The sequence below is a fragment of the Trachemys scripta genome, chromosome 10 (genome assembly GCF_013100865.1).
Source record: "Trachemys scripta elegans isolate TJP31775 chromosome 10, CAS_Tse_1.0, whole genome shotgun sequence".
NCBI lineage: Eukaryota > Metazoa > Chordata > Testudines > Emydidae > Trachemys > Trachemys scripta.
The window spans coordinates 72,778,802-72,792,311 of NC_048307.1; the positions used below are offsets into that span (position 1 = coordinate 72,778,802).

At 41.9% G+C, this 13,510-nt stretch overlaps 1 protein-coding gene across 6 annotated transcripts in view; it reads right to left on the bottom strand.

The window, feature by feature from the left end:
* The window catches only part of AKAP13 (A-kinase anchoring protein 13), a 339,157-nt gene that overhangs the window by 55,820 nt on the left and 269,827 nt on the right, over positions 1-13,510 (bottom strand). For 4 of the 6 annotated variants that reach the window (XM_034783688.1, XM_034783689.1, XM_034783691.1 and 1 more), the window contains 3 exons: positions 10,225-10,347; positions 5,934-5,976; positions 3,712-3,844 (listed from right to left, as the gene is read on the bottom strand). In XM_034783688.1, coding sequence (XP_034639579.1) covers positions 3,712-3,844; positions 5,934-5,976; positions 10,225-10,347 — 299 coding nt within the window. The remainder of the gene's footprint in view (positions 1-3,711; positions 3,845-5,933; positions 5,977-10,224; positions 10,348-13,510) is intronic. The other 2 variants (XM_034783693.1, XM_034783692.1) reach the window with 1 other exon arrangement.

Consider the following 13,510-nt stretch of genomic DNA (forward strand, 5'->3'; position numbering starts at 1 on the left):
CCCCCTCCCTGTCCCCTGACCAGGGCCGGCTTTAAAGAGCCCAGGAATCAGGCTGCGCTCTGGCCGGGTTTGCGGGATTTGGGGCTGGGCCGGAGGTGCTCGGCCGGGGCTGGGCCGGCGTGCTTGGCTGGAACTGGGGCTGCTGCCCTAGGGCTCGAGCTGGGCCGGGCCGGAGCTGCTGGGACTGGGGGTGCTCGGCCGGCACCGCTCAGCCGAGGCCGGGCTAACGCACTCGGCCGGAACCTGGGCCGCCGCCTTGTGGCCCGAGCCGGGCCGGAGCCGCTGGGGCCGGGGCCGGCGCGCTCGGCCGGAACCGGGGCCGCCGCCCTGGGGCCCGAGCTGCTGGGGCTGGGGGTGCTCGGCCGGCGCCGCTCAGCCAGGGCCAGGCTGGCGTGCTTGGCCAGAACCGGGGCCGGTGCCCTGGGGCCCGAGCCAAGCAAAGTCGGAGCCACTGGGTCCAGGGCCGGAGCCACTGGGGCCACCGGGCACCGCTCGCCCCGGGCTGGAGGGAGCCGCTCGGCCAGGGCCGTGCCTCCCCAGAGCTCTCCTCCTCACGTCCCTCCCCCCCAGCCCCAGCTTATCTGCTGCTGCCTCCCGCCTGCCCCTGCTTTTTTTCAGGCTTCCTGCGAAGATCTGATTCGCGGGAAGCAGGGGAGGGGGAGGAGCAAGTGGGCGGAGCATTCAGGAGAGGGGAAGAGGGGGAAGACAGCTGCGGGGCCGAACGGCGTAGTAAGGCTGCAGGGAGCCGGGAAGGTGCTTTGGCTGCCGAGCGGTGCTTGGCCGCCGCTTTTCTGTCCATCAATAGCCAACCGGGGGGAAATCCCGGACATTTTTAGATTTTTAAAAATCCCCCCCCGGACAGCTATTTATAGACTGAAAAGCTGGACATGTCCGGGAAAATCCGGACATATGGTAGCCCTAATGAACCAAATGTACGAACGTTTTCAACACCGGCAAAACAAAATATTTTCCCCTAATCTTGTTCTTGTAAAAGACTGAAGTATTTCTGCTGAAACGAAAAAACCCAAAAAACAAACAAAAAACCCCAAACACTCAGGGGAGGCACCCAACATAGAATTTCAATGCAATCTGTTCTAGTCTAGCAAAGTTATGAGCAACTGGCAACCGGCTCTTATAACGGGAAGAGCTGGGCAAACTCAAGTATATGTGGCGCTACCAGCACTGCCTCAAATAGTTTTTTTGCCAACCACAACACATTCTTTGTCATTGTTTATTAATAACATGCAAGCTATGACAAGGTCTCTATTATTAATTAATTATTATTATTATTAAGAGCCATGTCCTCCACAAGATCAGAGGAGACCATAAAGAACATGTGAGACAGACAAACAGTTCTGTTTTGCCTGAACTGAAAATATAGCAACACACTTATCTAGCAAGCGTCATCACTGGCTCCAGAGATTCAAATATAATGGAGCGCATGAATGTTTCATATCTTCAACTAAGCCTCCATCCAAATCTGTCAGCAAATGGAAAAATATACATCTCTACCTCGATATAATGCTGTCCTCGGGAGCCAAAAAAATCTTACCGTGTTATAGGTGAAACCGCGTTATACTAAACTGACTTTGATCTACCGGAGTGTGCAGCCCCGCCCCCCCCACCCCCGGAGCACTGCATTGCCGCGTTATATCCGAATTCGTGTTATATCGGGTCGCGTTATATCAAGGCAGCGGTGTAATTGTAAAAACTCCCGTCACTCAGTAGTAAGGGAAAAATCCATCATTACTTATGAGGCAGTATCCCTTTAAAAACAAAAAGGCTTTGGGGAACAATCAGCCAGTTGAGCTGTTACATTGGCTGAATACAGTGTCTGAGGAAGAGAAGAAAGAAGACAAAATCTGAGTGGCACTCACACCCACACTGAACACAAAGGCACGCGCACTATATTCTTTATACATCACCCTTTTCCTGTTGCTAGTTTGGATTATTGCCTCGACTTGCCTTTACAATGATTTCCCCCCTACACAGCAATGTTTCACCAAGAGGAAACCTGATCTCTCCAGCCAATGAGGATTCTCAGAGCTGCATGGAATGATACATTTATCTGTGGGCTTCGGAAATTTGGAGAGCTGCTAATGTTTTAAATAATCACTGATCAGGTGCTAAAAGCACAGACACTTTTTAACTGGGAGGTGGAAATTACTATATCACTCCTGTTTAGTATTGCAAATTCTGCTAGTTTTCCTTTGCACACACAAATTGCAGTTTTTTAGGCCTTGGCTACACTCGCGGATTCACAGCGCTGCCGAGGCAGCGCTGTGAAGCGCGAGTGTCGCACCGCCAGCGCTGCGAGAGCTCTCTTGCAGCGCTGCAAGTACTCCACCTCTCCGAGGGGAATAGCTTGCAGCACTGCGAGCGAGCGTGTAGCGCTGCAGGCGCTGATTACACTGGCACTTTATAGCGCTGCACTCGGGGGGGTGTTTTTTCATACCCCTGAGCGCAGCAAGGGCAGCGCTGTGAATTGCCAGTGTAGCCAAGGCCTTAGAAAGGTTTGCAGTGCACTATTGTCTTGGGCAGTCACAGCTTATGACACAATAAGATGTGCACAGCTGGGTAAATCCTTGCAGACAAAATAGCTTTTTCCCTTTACATATAGGGACAGCAGCAAACCTAACTATAGAATACTAGATATTTGTTTTTGCTTTTTCAGTAACATGGTCCTTAAAAGGACACATTCCATATTGATACACTTACATTTTGACCCAGTTTTCCTCCCTCTCCAGATAACTGTTTACATAGTCTGATTTGTTCTCCAAAATAAATAAATACATACATGCTTTGTTCTAAATAAATCTAAAAATCAATGTCAGCAGCTCAGCCCCCAGGTGAACAAACCAATGTCTCTCAGGATCAATGGGATGTCATTACATAAAGGAAAATTTAGGCTGAATATCAGGTAAAACTCTACCTAACGGTGGGATGTATCAGATCGTGGAATATAACCTCTCCAAGAAAGTGGTAGTTATTTGCATAGCTTGAATCCCTGAAACCTTTGGAGAGCAAAGTACTGGAAATGCAATTAGAGAACAGCCCTGCATTGGCAGGGGTATAGAGTAAACAGGATAGAATAGGTCTTTTCCACCTCTAATGTCTGTGATTCTGTTAAATGTCTGTGATTAAATGTTAATGTCTGTGATTCTATTTTTGTTACATTTCCAACACAAGAATACACCAAACTCTGTAAAGAAATCAATTACAGCATCAAGTTTCCCAGAGGCTGTTACAGACGTGACAGAGATTTTAGAAGTATTTAAAATACCTTGAAAGAGCATCTTTCAGAAATGAGCCTATTGCCTCTTACCAAAAGCACCTTGTTTTATCAGAATAAGCAGCGTTTCCAAACATCGGGACAGGAGGTGGGGGGTAATAGATGCCTATATAAGAAAAAGCCCCCAAAATCAGGACTGTCCCTCTAAAATCGGGACATCTGGTCACCCTACTTTGTTATTCATTCTATGGGCCACATCCCAAGAATGTACATGTCCCGTTGAAATCGGTGGTAATTCCTGGTGTTCGCCACTAGGCACTATGTTAGACTGAACATATTTCTTTGAGGCCTAAAAGGATTCATTTAAGAGCTCTCAACAACACACTAAGAAGTCTTATTCACACGGAGGTGAACATTAAGCACATGGCACTAACATAATAAACATGATTAATAACACATGGGCACCAGATGCCACTTACTTTGCTCTTCTTGCTGCTGGACATTTTATTCCTGAGATAGCTGAAGGTGCGACTGACTTTTGTTCCACCTTTCCCTTCTAAATCTTTCCTGGAGGGGCTGGGAGGCAGGAAGTTGCCGCTCTCTTCAGACACACTAAAGCCAAAAGACAGAGACTGTGGGTTTTTTTAACTTTTTTTTTCCAGATCATGCAGAACAGGGAAAAAAACTAGAGGAAAACTTGCATGGTGTCAAGTATCAGGGGGTAGCCATGTTAGTCTGTAGCCACAAAAACAACAAGTAGTCCGGTGGCACCTTAAAGATTAACAGATTTATTTGGGCATAAGCTTTCGTGGGTAAAGTGAAGAAGTGAAGTTTTTTTACCCACGAAAGCTTATGCCCAAATAAATCTGTTAGTCTTCAAGGTGCCACCGGACTCCTTGTTATTTTAGAGGAAACCTTGTTTTTTTTAAAAGAGCAAATACATTTTTTTATCCAGCTATTGTAGCTAACCAACAGATTCATTGGTCAGTTTACATTTTTATATGAATAATGACAAGCTAAAGATTAAACACTAATCAGCCACTCAGTCACATGTTGCGAGAGATTGTTTCTTTGGTAATATTTCTGTACTTCATAATCTCAAACTATGACATTGTGCCCTCTGCTGCTTTAAGGGAGAAACAGCTTTTCATTAACACAGTAGTCACCAATTTCCCATTCTGTATGGCTACATATACCCAGTCTCAGTCTTAACTTATTGGCATAAACTACGGGTGTCTTCCATAACACACACAGAGCAGATGGCTATAAAGAAAGATATGTAGTGAAATCTGCACAAAGGACAGTGTCCATTGGGAAGCACCCTGTCTATAAAGTACCCCCAATATTTCCAGTATAATTTAATTAGAGCTTTTGTTAAAAATGTTCTTTGCTAGACTACTAACTTTTACTGGTCCCTTAAAACACAGCAAATAGGACTCAATTTGTGTTTATTTGTTAATCTAGAGTTCATTTCATGTCAAACTTTGAGCTATCAATAATTTCAGAAGGGGCTGATGAAATGGGGTGCAAAGCCAAAAGAGAAGCCATATTGTGGCGGTGGCAGTGGATAAAACGATTGTCCTGGTGCTCTGCAAATAAGAAGATACGTCAGAGATTTCAGAAGATAACACATTGCTGTGCACTAAAGAGCCTTTTATAAGGCTGTTACATTGTAAGCTCTGTGGGGCAGGGACCATCTTTTTGTTCTATCCGTACAATGCCTAGCACAATGGGGTCTTGGGTCCATCACTGTGGCTCCTAGATGCTACCACAGTACAAATAAATAGGAGCATTTTTATTACGTTAGGGAAGTAGGAGACACCGGATCCTATAAAAACATGCACCATTTCCTGTCCAAATCCCCAGCATGAACTGTAAGAATTAAGTTCCAAAGGAGAAAACTAAAATACCTCCTCCCCCCAACACTCCTCCACCCCAAAAGGAAAGGAAACACTGTAGGGATGTACATAAAGGAGTCATATTCCACATAAAATACACAATCTTTCCAAGACATGCCAGAATACAAAAGTGAAACAGTTAGCTGAAGAAACCAAAGGGAGAGGAAAACAACAATAAAAGGTGCTTAAGAGCCTTCTGGGCAAGTCAGACAAGCCAGAGCTGTCAGGAGAAGTAGCACAAAGTATGAAGCAGTGATTGAAGACCCAGCTCCCATGATGCCACAAATGCTATCGTGCCCCCATGCAGAAAGGAACTATTAAAGCAAGCATCCAGTCAGAACAGAGGATCTCCGCTTACAGCCATGCAAGGATGAACAAAGAATATCTAAAAAACATGAGAATCTCTGCAATCATAAAAAAAATAGACAAAGGGAAAGGGAAAACGTGGGAATAATATTTGGGTCTGGTGTAAATTTATGTTGATTAATAATAAAATAATAATATTCTAAACTTTTATTATTTGTGAATAAACATTAAACATCCAGAATTAACTACTGTTCAGGAAAAGCTGATGGATGGACCCATCTTCATTCCCAGTGTGGCAATTTTAAGAAATCTTTTATCATTCTAAACTGTTCTTCAATGTACAGAAATATTGGCCTGGTTCTCAGAGGGTCTGAGCAATTGCAGATCCCATTGAAGTCAAGAGAGGCTAGGAGTGCTCAATACCTCTAAAGAAACAATCAGATCTATATTTTTGGGCATTTCAACAGAGAAAAGATCAGACCATCACAGTACTGTACCTCTGAGACAATGAACTACTGGTGCTGTTGAACGATCGTGTGCCTGGAAAAGATTAAACAAAAATGTTAGACTGCGAAGTCTTGCCCACAGTAGTGCTAAAAACATAGTTCCTGGATTCAGGTAGTTTATGAAAAAGAGGGGACTGTTTAGAAGTTAAGGGCTCAGATATGTTTCTTCATGTGCCCAGGGGAAAGAATGTTCACCACAGCCCATGGGATTCCAAGTTAGTGACAGAGATGAAAAAATAGGTGGGTTGCTTAGTAGTTTTATCATTCACCAGCTGTAAGGCAAAGGATGTGAATCTATGATCTTCACTGGTACATTAAGGGTGCATAATTCCAAACTGCTAATTTAATTATAATAGGTGAAAATGAGAGACTTTGCCTCAGTGCTTTTATTTATACTCCATCAGAATGAATCTATTGTAAAATACGTCCTTATTTCATGTATAAAACAGAATTCTAGTTGATAAAATTATAGCTCATTTCCCCCTCACAACCCTTAAGCATGTAATAAAAGGATAAGGGAAACAAGAGAAGCCTTATTAATTTTTCCATTGAAATGTCTACAGAGGCAGAGCTTAATCACCCAGAATTGTGCTCTAGGAAAAAACGATGTACAACATGCTACTGAAGTCCTCCAGTGACACAAATTCCTCTTGTTCACCAAGAAACCTGCTTACACAGTCTGCTTGGAGCAGATTATCTAGCTAATGCTAGATGTTATTGAGTAGCTGCTTAGTATCTGGGAATGCTAAAAAAATCCAAATAAATCATTTCAGATGGAGAAAGATGCCTGATCCTTCCTCCAGGAAGTAGGCATGGCAGGACTCTAAAGGACCCCTTTAAAGTATTTTCAAACATGCTATAATGACAGCAAGCAACATAGCTGGTCTTCTTATTACGATTTTGTCATTGCCACAAGAACAATGGTTAACAGAAGCTTGAGCTAAGAGCTAATGCAAACGAACTTAGCACTTGGCATCCAAAGCAAAGGGCAGATCAGTACCCAGAGGCTATAAAGTTTATTAAAATACCACATTTCTTCAGGATCGTCCCATCCCCACTTCTAAAATAAATACAGTCTCGATTACTGACTACAGTTCCTAGAATAGCATGAGAAAAGGCTATTTTTTTAACCTTTCGTTCTTGGATATTCATGAATTAAATAGTGGCCTAACCTGGTCACCTAGTCTTGGTTTAGGAGACCCTTTTTGTATGTCCTCTGTGGAGCCTTTAGTCTAGCAAGTGATCTGTCTCAAATCCATCACATAGCGCAATGATATTAATTCAATCAAACTCCATACCATTTACTATCTATCTCCGGTTTTTGAATAGTACCTATTACCTGAGTATCTAAGCATTGAACAAGTAATTTAAAGGCTCAAACTGTTGTCCATGGTGAACTTCATAGTGGATTCTGCTCTTCATATCAACTTCAATCTACTCGTCAACGCAGGTTAAACCTCTCTGCTCGCTCACTCGCCTCTCTATATATTTAACCATCATCTTGCTTGACTGAATTTAAACACTCCATATAAAACCTATGAAGTATTTTACCATCCTATACCGTCACCAGAATAAGTGGGATGAAGCAACATTTAATCAAGAGCTGCAATAATTTGTTGTTCATGATCCAGTTTTCAGCATCTTTGAGAATTCCTGAGCTGCATGGCATTTCAACTATGCAGTTGCTGTTCATCCCGTAGTGTGAGACAATACTTTACCTTGAACAGAGAGAACTTTTGATAGTGGTGTGCAAACCAACCCAGACAAAATAAGAACCAACCCAAATTCTGAACTAAACTGCTTTTTACTAAACCTAAAACTAAACGTTTTCAAAAAGGACTGTATGACAGCACTCAGATGCCGGTTATATTCGCCATAAAAACAGACAGAGGGATGGACAGAGATTTTCCTCCCTCGATACTTTCTGTATTCCTTCTACCCCGGTGCTTCCTGGCTCTGCCTGGAACCAAAAGCGGAAGTGCTGGGCAACAGCAAGAAAATCTCATCAGTGCCCTGACTGGATAGCACCTGAAAAAGTCTATTCTTCTGAGATTTGCAGCCCCACTGTGCAACTCCAACGAGTCTGGATAAGCAGCCAGACTTTTGGGTGCTTATCTGAACATCTGAACCTTCTGAACTTCACCATCAACAATAATTTCATATGGTAGATGGACTTAAAAGAATTCATAAGTTTCGTGATACAGGAAGAAGCTGCAGGATTGGCATATTCCAATGAGAATGCCTGAATGACAGAAAACAGCTTGCAGCGCCCTAGGACAGCTAGTAATTAAACTTAAGGGGGCCAAAGAATTCCAAAAGCCTGCTCACAACCAACTAAACTTCCCGTAAAATGTACAGACCAGCTCGTCAAGTAATAATTTACCCATCTGAAATCTGTAACTCGTCCCCCCACCCCCCAAAAAAAGGCAATCTAAATATATGATTGTGTCATTCCAAAGGATGTGTAGAGATATTGGTGAAAGGTAATTAAAATGCACACTTGATCTGAAAGTAAATGCATCCATCTCCTCTGTCAGATATGAGCCCCGGAGAGGCGGAAAAAATACAAGTCTAGGGTTATTGTATCTAAAAATACCTGTGGCTAAAGCAACCTTTATATAAAGCCATCACAGAACTGTTTGATTGAGAGGGATTACAACCAACACCCAGCGAAGTAGGAGCACAGGACATAGGTCCTCTTGGGTCACTGAGTCCAGTCTCCTGTTATTGTGGGCAACTCCATCATATAATCAGATTATAAAGGTGTCAAGTTCCATTTTCCAAGCAGTGTGGTAGTTTGCCCCCTGTACTCCCATTGTTCCAAAACCTCACTTCTATCATGGTTAGAAACCACCTTATTTCCAGCTAAATTTATTCATGGTCAATTTATACCCATTTGTTCTTGTACCAACATTGCAATAGCTCCTATCCCACTTTGAAGTTTACCCCCAATGTATTTAGAGAGAGCAACTGTATCCCCTCTCAGCCTTTGTTTTGATAGGCTAAACCAGCCAAGCTCTTTTTAGTCTTGTCTTGTAAGATCGACTCTCCATTCCCCTGATCATCCTAGTAGCCCTTTTCTGCTAATTTGAACTCATATTTCTTCCAGATTGACCTCATATTTCTTCAAGAGGGTGACCAGAACTGTACATAGTATTGTAGATGAGGACATATCAGTGCCTTTTACAATGGCATTAATACTTCCCTATCTCTACAGGAAATATCTCACTTGATACATCCCGGGATCGCATTTGTTTTTTCTGTGACTGCATTACATTGGTGGCTCATAGTCATCCTACAGATGATTAATACAACCAGGTCTTTCTCCTCCTCTCTCATTTCCAAGTGATGAGTCCCCACCTTATGGAACATTTTTATGTTCTGGGGAAGTAATAAACTCAAGTTTTAAAGCTCACTGGTCATAACGGGATGGTTGAGGGAAAGAACACAAGACAGCCTGGGCTATTCTGATTTTAAATGGTCGCTCTGCCTTCTGGCAGGATGACCTTTTTTTTTTTTTTTTTAAAGTCTGTCTGGGAAGAAGTCTCTTTTACTACAATGAGAGGGGTAAGCCATAACAAAAAACCTAATCAACCAATCAAAACCCCAAATCATTGCATAAACATCTTTGTCCTGGAGGGAAAAACACTACAGGCGTGGCCTCAAAAAATCTGGACCCAGATTTTGAGCTCCCGAAATTTAAGCGTGTTTGGCTCAGATGTGTGCTTTTAACTCACCAGAGAACGGGGCAGCTGCGAAATTCTAATCCGAATCAATGCTCAGACAGCAAATGCCCATAGTGGACAAACTCTCGCCAGTACAGTTTATGAGCATTCAGATCCACACACATGGTTTGGGGTCCCATCTCTACTGATATTCCCAGCGTGCTGGAATATCCACAATATAGTCGTTTTTTTTAAAAGACCAACAACAATATTTCGCATTCCCATGGCAGTTGGTACAACACACTTACTGACCTGATACAATCAACCTTTTCCAGCCTCCTTGGTGTGTCAGAAAGGAAGAATATTGTCAACACATCAAAAACTAATTAGCTGAGAAGTCAAGATGTTGGAATATTAAAAACTTTGGATTACAATCCTTTCGTTATGCTGTTCCTGAAGCATTTAGACACAACGGCGAAGGTGAAGCTGTTAGGCATCATGCAATGGAAAGATTAGCTTAATGCTCACAAGCTAAAACAGCCAGGTCTAAAAAGCAGAAATACCTTCCCTTTACCTCCACCCATAATGGCTGCAGTTCATGTAAAATGATTACTTACTATCCAACTCCTCCTCATCACTGGAAGAAGAGCCAACAGAAAAGAGAGTTTTAGACTTAGGGATGAGCGGAGAGATGCTGAAGGAGAAGGAGATTCGTCCGCATGGTCGAGTCCGTCTCTGGGCTGAGAAGTGGGTTAACAGCAGACATTAGAGCATGCATGAAAATGCATTTAATAATAAAAAGGAGAGGAAAGCAGCCAAACTAAAAATAAAGCAAAATAAACACGTGCAGAGCAGCTGGTTTCAGAAAAGGCATAGTCAGCAAAGAATTCAGCATGTTTTCATTTTTATTTTAAAAGGTGCAAGTTTAATTCCATGCATAACTTTGGGGTCAAGGCTCCTCTTATTTTCACTGGCAGTTTTTGTAGCAGTGCTCAATAGGATTATATATTTGAACAAGTATGTTTCCAAATACAGTAAATTCCCAGAATAAACAGCACCTACTGAATTTATTGGGATAATTGCCAGGGAATCCATTTCAGTGTCTCAAAATACTGGTTAAGTGGCACACCTTGTCCATTTAAATGGCATATCAGGTGCTATTACAGCCATACAGTGTTGCTGAACTGTTGGCTTTATTTCTTTATTTTGTGTTGTTGCCACCATTGCCGCTCTTAAAAGATCCAGTTAATTTTATGCCTGTGAAAGGTGCTGAATTGATAGCACTGGAGAGCTAAACTCCCTAGTTTATCTTTCAAACAAATATAGCATTCACAGCAGCAGCCTTCCTCCTACTATTCTTTTCAAAGGCCATACCTCTTGTTCTACAGGAACTGCTTATAGGGAGGACGAAACTCCATGACCTATTCAGTCCAACTTTAATGAGTCTGCCAACAAGGGCGCCACATTATTTTGTGACGTGGACCCCTGTAACGGGACTGAAGCTTACGAAAACTCATAAGTATAATTCTGTCACATACTTAAATGTTTTGCTTTTTTTTCTTATTTTAATGCAGTTTGTGAAATGACGATGTTTCTCTCCTGGTCTGTTTTTTTTTTTTTTTTTTCTAGGAACCAGGGCCAATGCCTCCCAGCATGTTTCAGTACTCTCTTAAATCTACACAGATGAAGAGCATTCTACGGCACTGGCTTTTTAAATTATTTTATTTTAAGAGAAGTGCCTTAATAGCAGGAGACCATCTAATCTTTGGCTAAAGAGAGTAGTTTTCTTGAAACAGAGGCACAGTGTCCTATCAGCCATAATAGCTCTTATGGAAAAGTACTATGGAATTTAATAGGGATAAAACAATATCAATTTAGTAGGATTCTATAAAGTTACTCTTAACAAACCTGTAGGATGAGTATGATTCTCTATTAAATCCTGTAAGTTTTTAGCCATACTACAGAATTCTACAGCACAGATATGATTCCCTATTAAATTCTATAGGGTGGCTATTATTTTCTATTAAACACTACAGGGATTTTCCATATGGGAAAATAGAGGCAAAAAGGAGAAAGAGGGAAGACTGATACTCAACTTGAAATGTGCATAGTTTTAAGGATTTATGGAGAGGAATTGCTTTTCAGTGCAATTTAGAGTCACGCAAAAGTAGCCTTTTCTTTAAAGAGCAACCAAGCAGACATAAGATAGCACATCAGTTTGGAATACTGCAGTTAGCTGCAAGAAGTCACTAAAGAAAATAGGGAGATAACATAGATAGTTACCTACAAGAACAATTGGTGGGGGGGAAAATTTACCTATTTTTAAAAAACCTTTCTTCAAGATCAGTGTAATTTTTTGAGTCTTCAAGTCTTTTACCACACAAAACAATAAATGCTATAATGCTTTATTTTCTTAAGCATACTAGCAATGCCTACGACAAAACTCACCCTTTCTGAGCAATGCCACAATAACAAATCAGCGCATATATCCTAGAGCTTGTGAGCAATCCTTTGTCACACACAAACTTGCATGCATGCACGCACAATAGAGGAAACAAATGCTAAGGAACCAAATTTCAGTTTTCAAGAAACAACTGAAAAGAAAAACAAACGTCTTTTTGACCATTTATAAAGAGTCTCTTGTATATTTTTGGTTCTGTACCTTAAGATAAAACAGAAATTCAGAATGCACAGGATTACCCAGACAAAAAAAAAGCAACATGATGAAAAATCTCTCTCAGTGTTTTCTCTGTCACTGGACAATATGCCCACGCATGGGAGGGACTGGTCAAGGTCATGTGACACACTCAAGAATCAATGGCACTGCTTAATGCAAAACACTCAGATACACATTTCCCAGTGGAAGGCATTTAACTGGGCCATTTGCAGACAAAATTAAGTTATAGTTTTATTCATATACCCTATTAAACTTGCTGATGGACAAACAAATCACTCATGTTCCCTGCATCTTCGCTCTGAAAACCACAATGGTGAAGAATTATTTTTTCTCCTTTTTAGGTTACTATCTTGTCAGACTATTCTCAAAGAGGAAAGATGAGCCACAATATTTTAAGTGTAGAGAGAAGAGGCTCCCCAGGCATGGTTTAGTTCCCACTTCAGTTTAGTTATTTTTATTTTTAGAAGTTCCTGTATTCAACTGTAACAATTCTCCTCACTGGAAATGTGTTATTCCAAAATTGGGAGCAGCCTTCAGCATATTCCAGCCAACAGCTCTTGCAAACTCTGATTATATAAACGCTGCAGTATTAGCATTTGTGAATGCTAAGTGCACATCAGCCAATTCCTTCAGGATAGTGTGGCTGCAGCAGGAACAACAGATATGGAGAGATTTGAGGAAGTGCAACTCTACAACCAGCTCTCAAACCAACACATGACATGCACATGCAGAGACCAAGATAAGGCCAAAATCCCCCAAACATTTACCCAGTTGGGTTTTATTTTTAAAGCTTTTGTGCAAAACAAGCTGTTTCTTCCCATCCAGGCACCTTTGAGAGTTTGGGATAAACTTTATTTTATATCATATAGCATAACACAAGAACCAGGGGCCACCAAATGAAATGAATAGGCAGCAGGTTTAAAACAAACAAATGGAATTATTTCTTCAGACAATGAACAGTCAACCTGTGAAACTCTTTGCCACAGGATGTTGTGAAGGCCAAGACTATAACAGGGTTCAAAAAAAGAACAAGATAAATTCATGGAGGTTAGGTCCATCAATGGCTATTAGCCACGATAGGCAGGGATGGTGTCCCTAGCCTCTCTTTGCCAGAAGCTGGGAATGGGCAACAGGGGAATGGATCGCTTGACGATGACCTATTCTGTTCATTCCATCTGGGGCACCTGGCATTGGTCACTGACAGAAGACAGGATACTGGGCTAGAT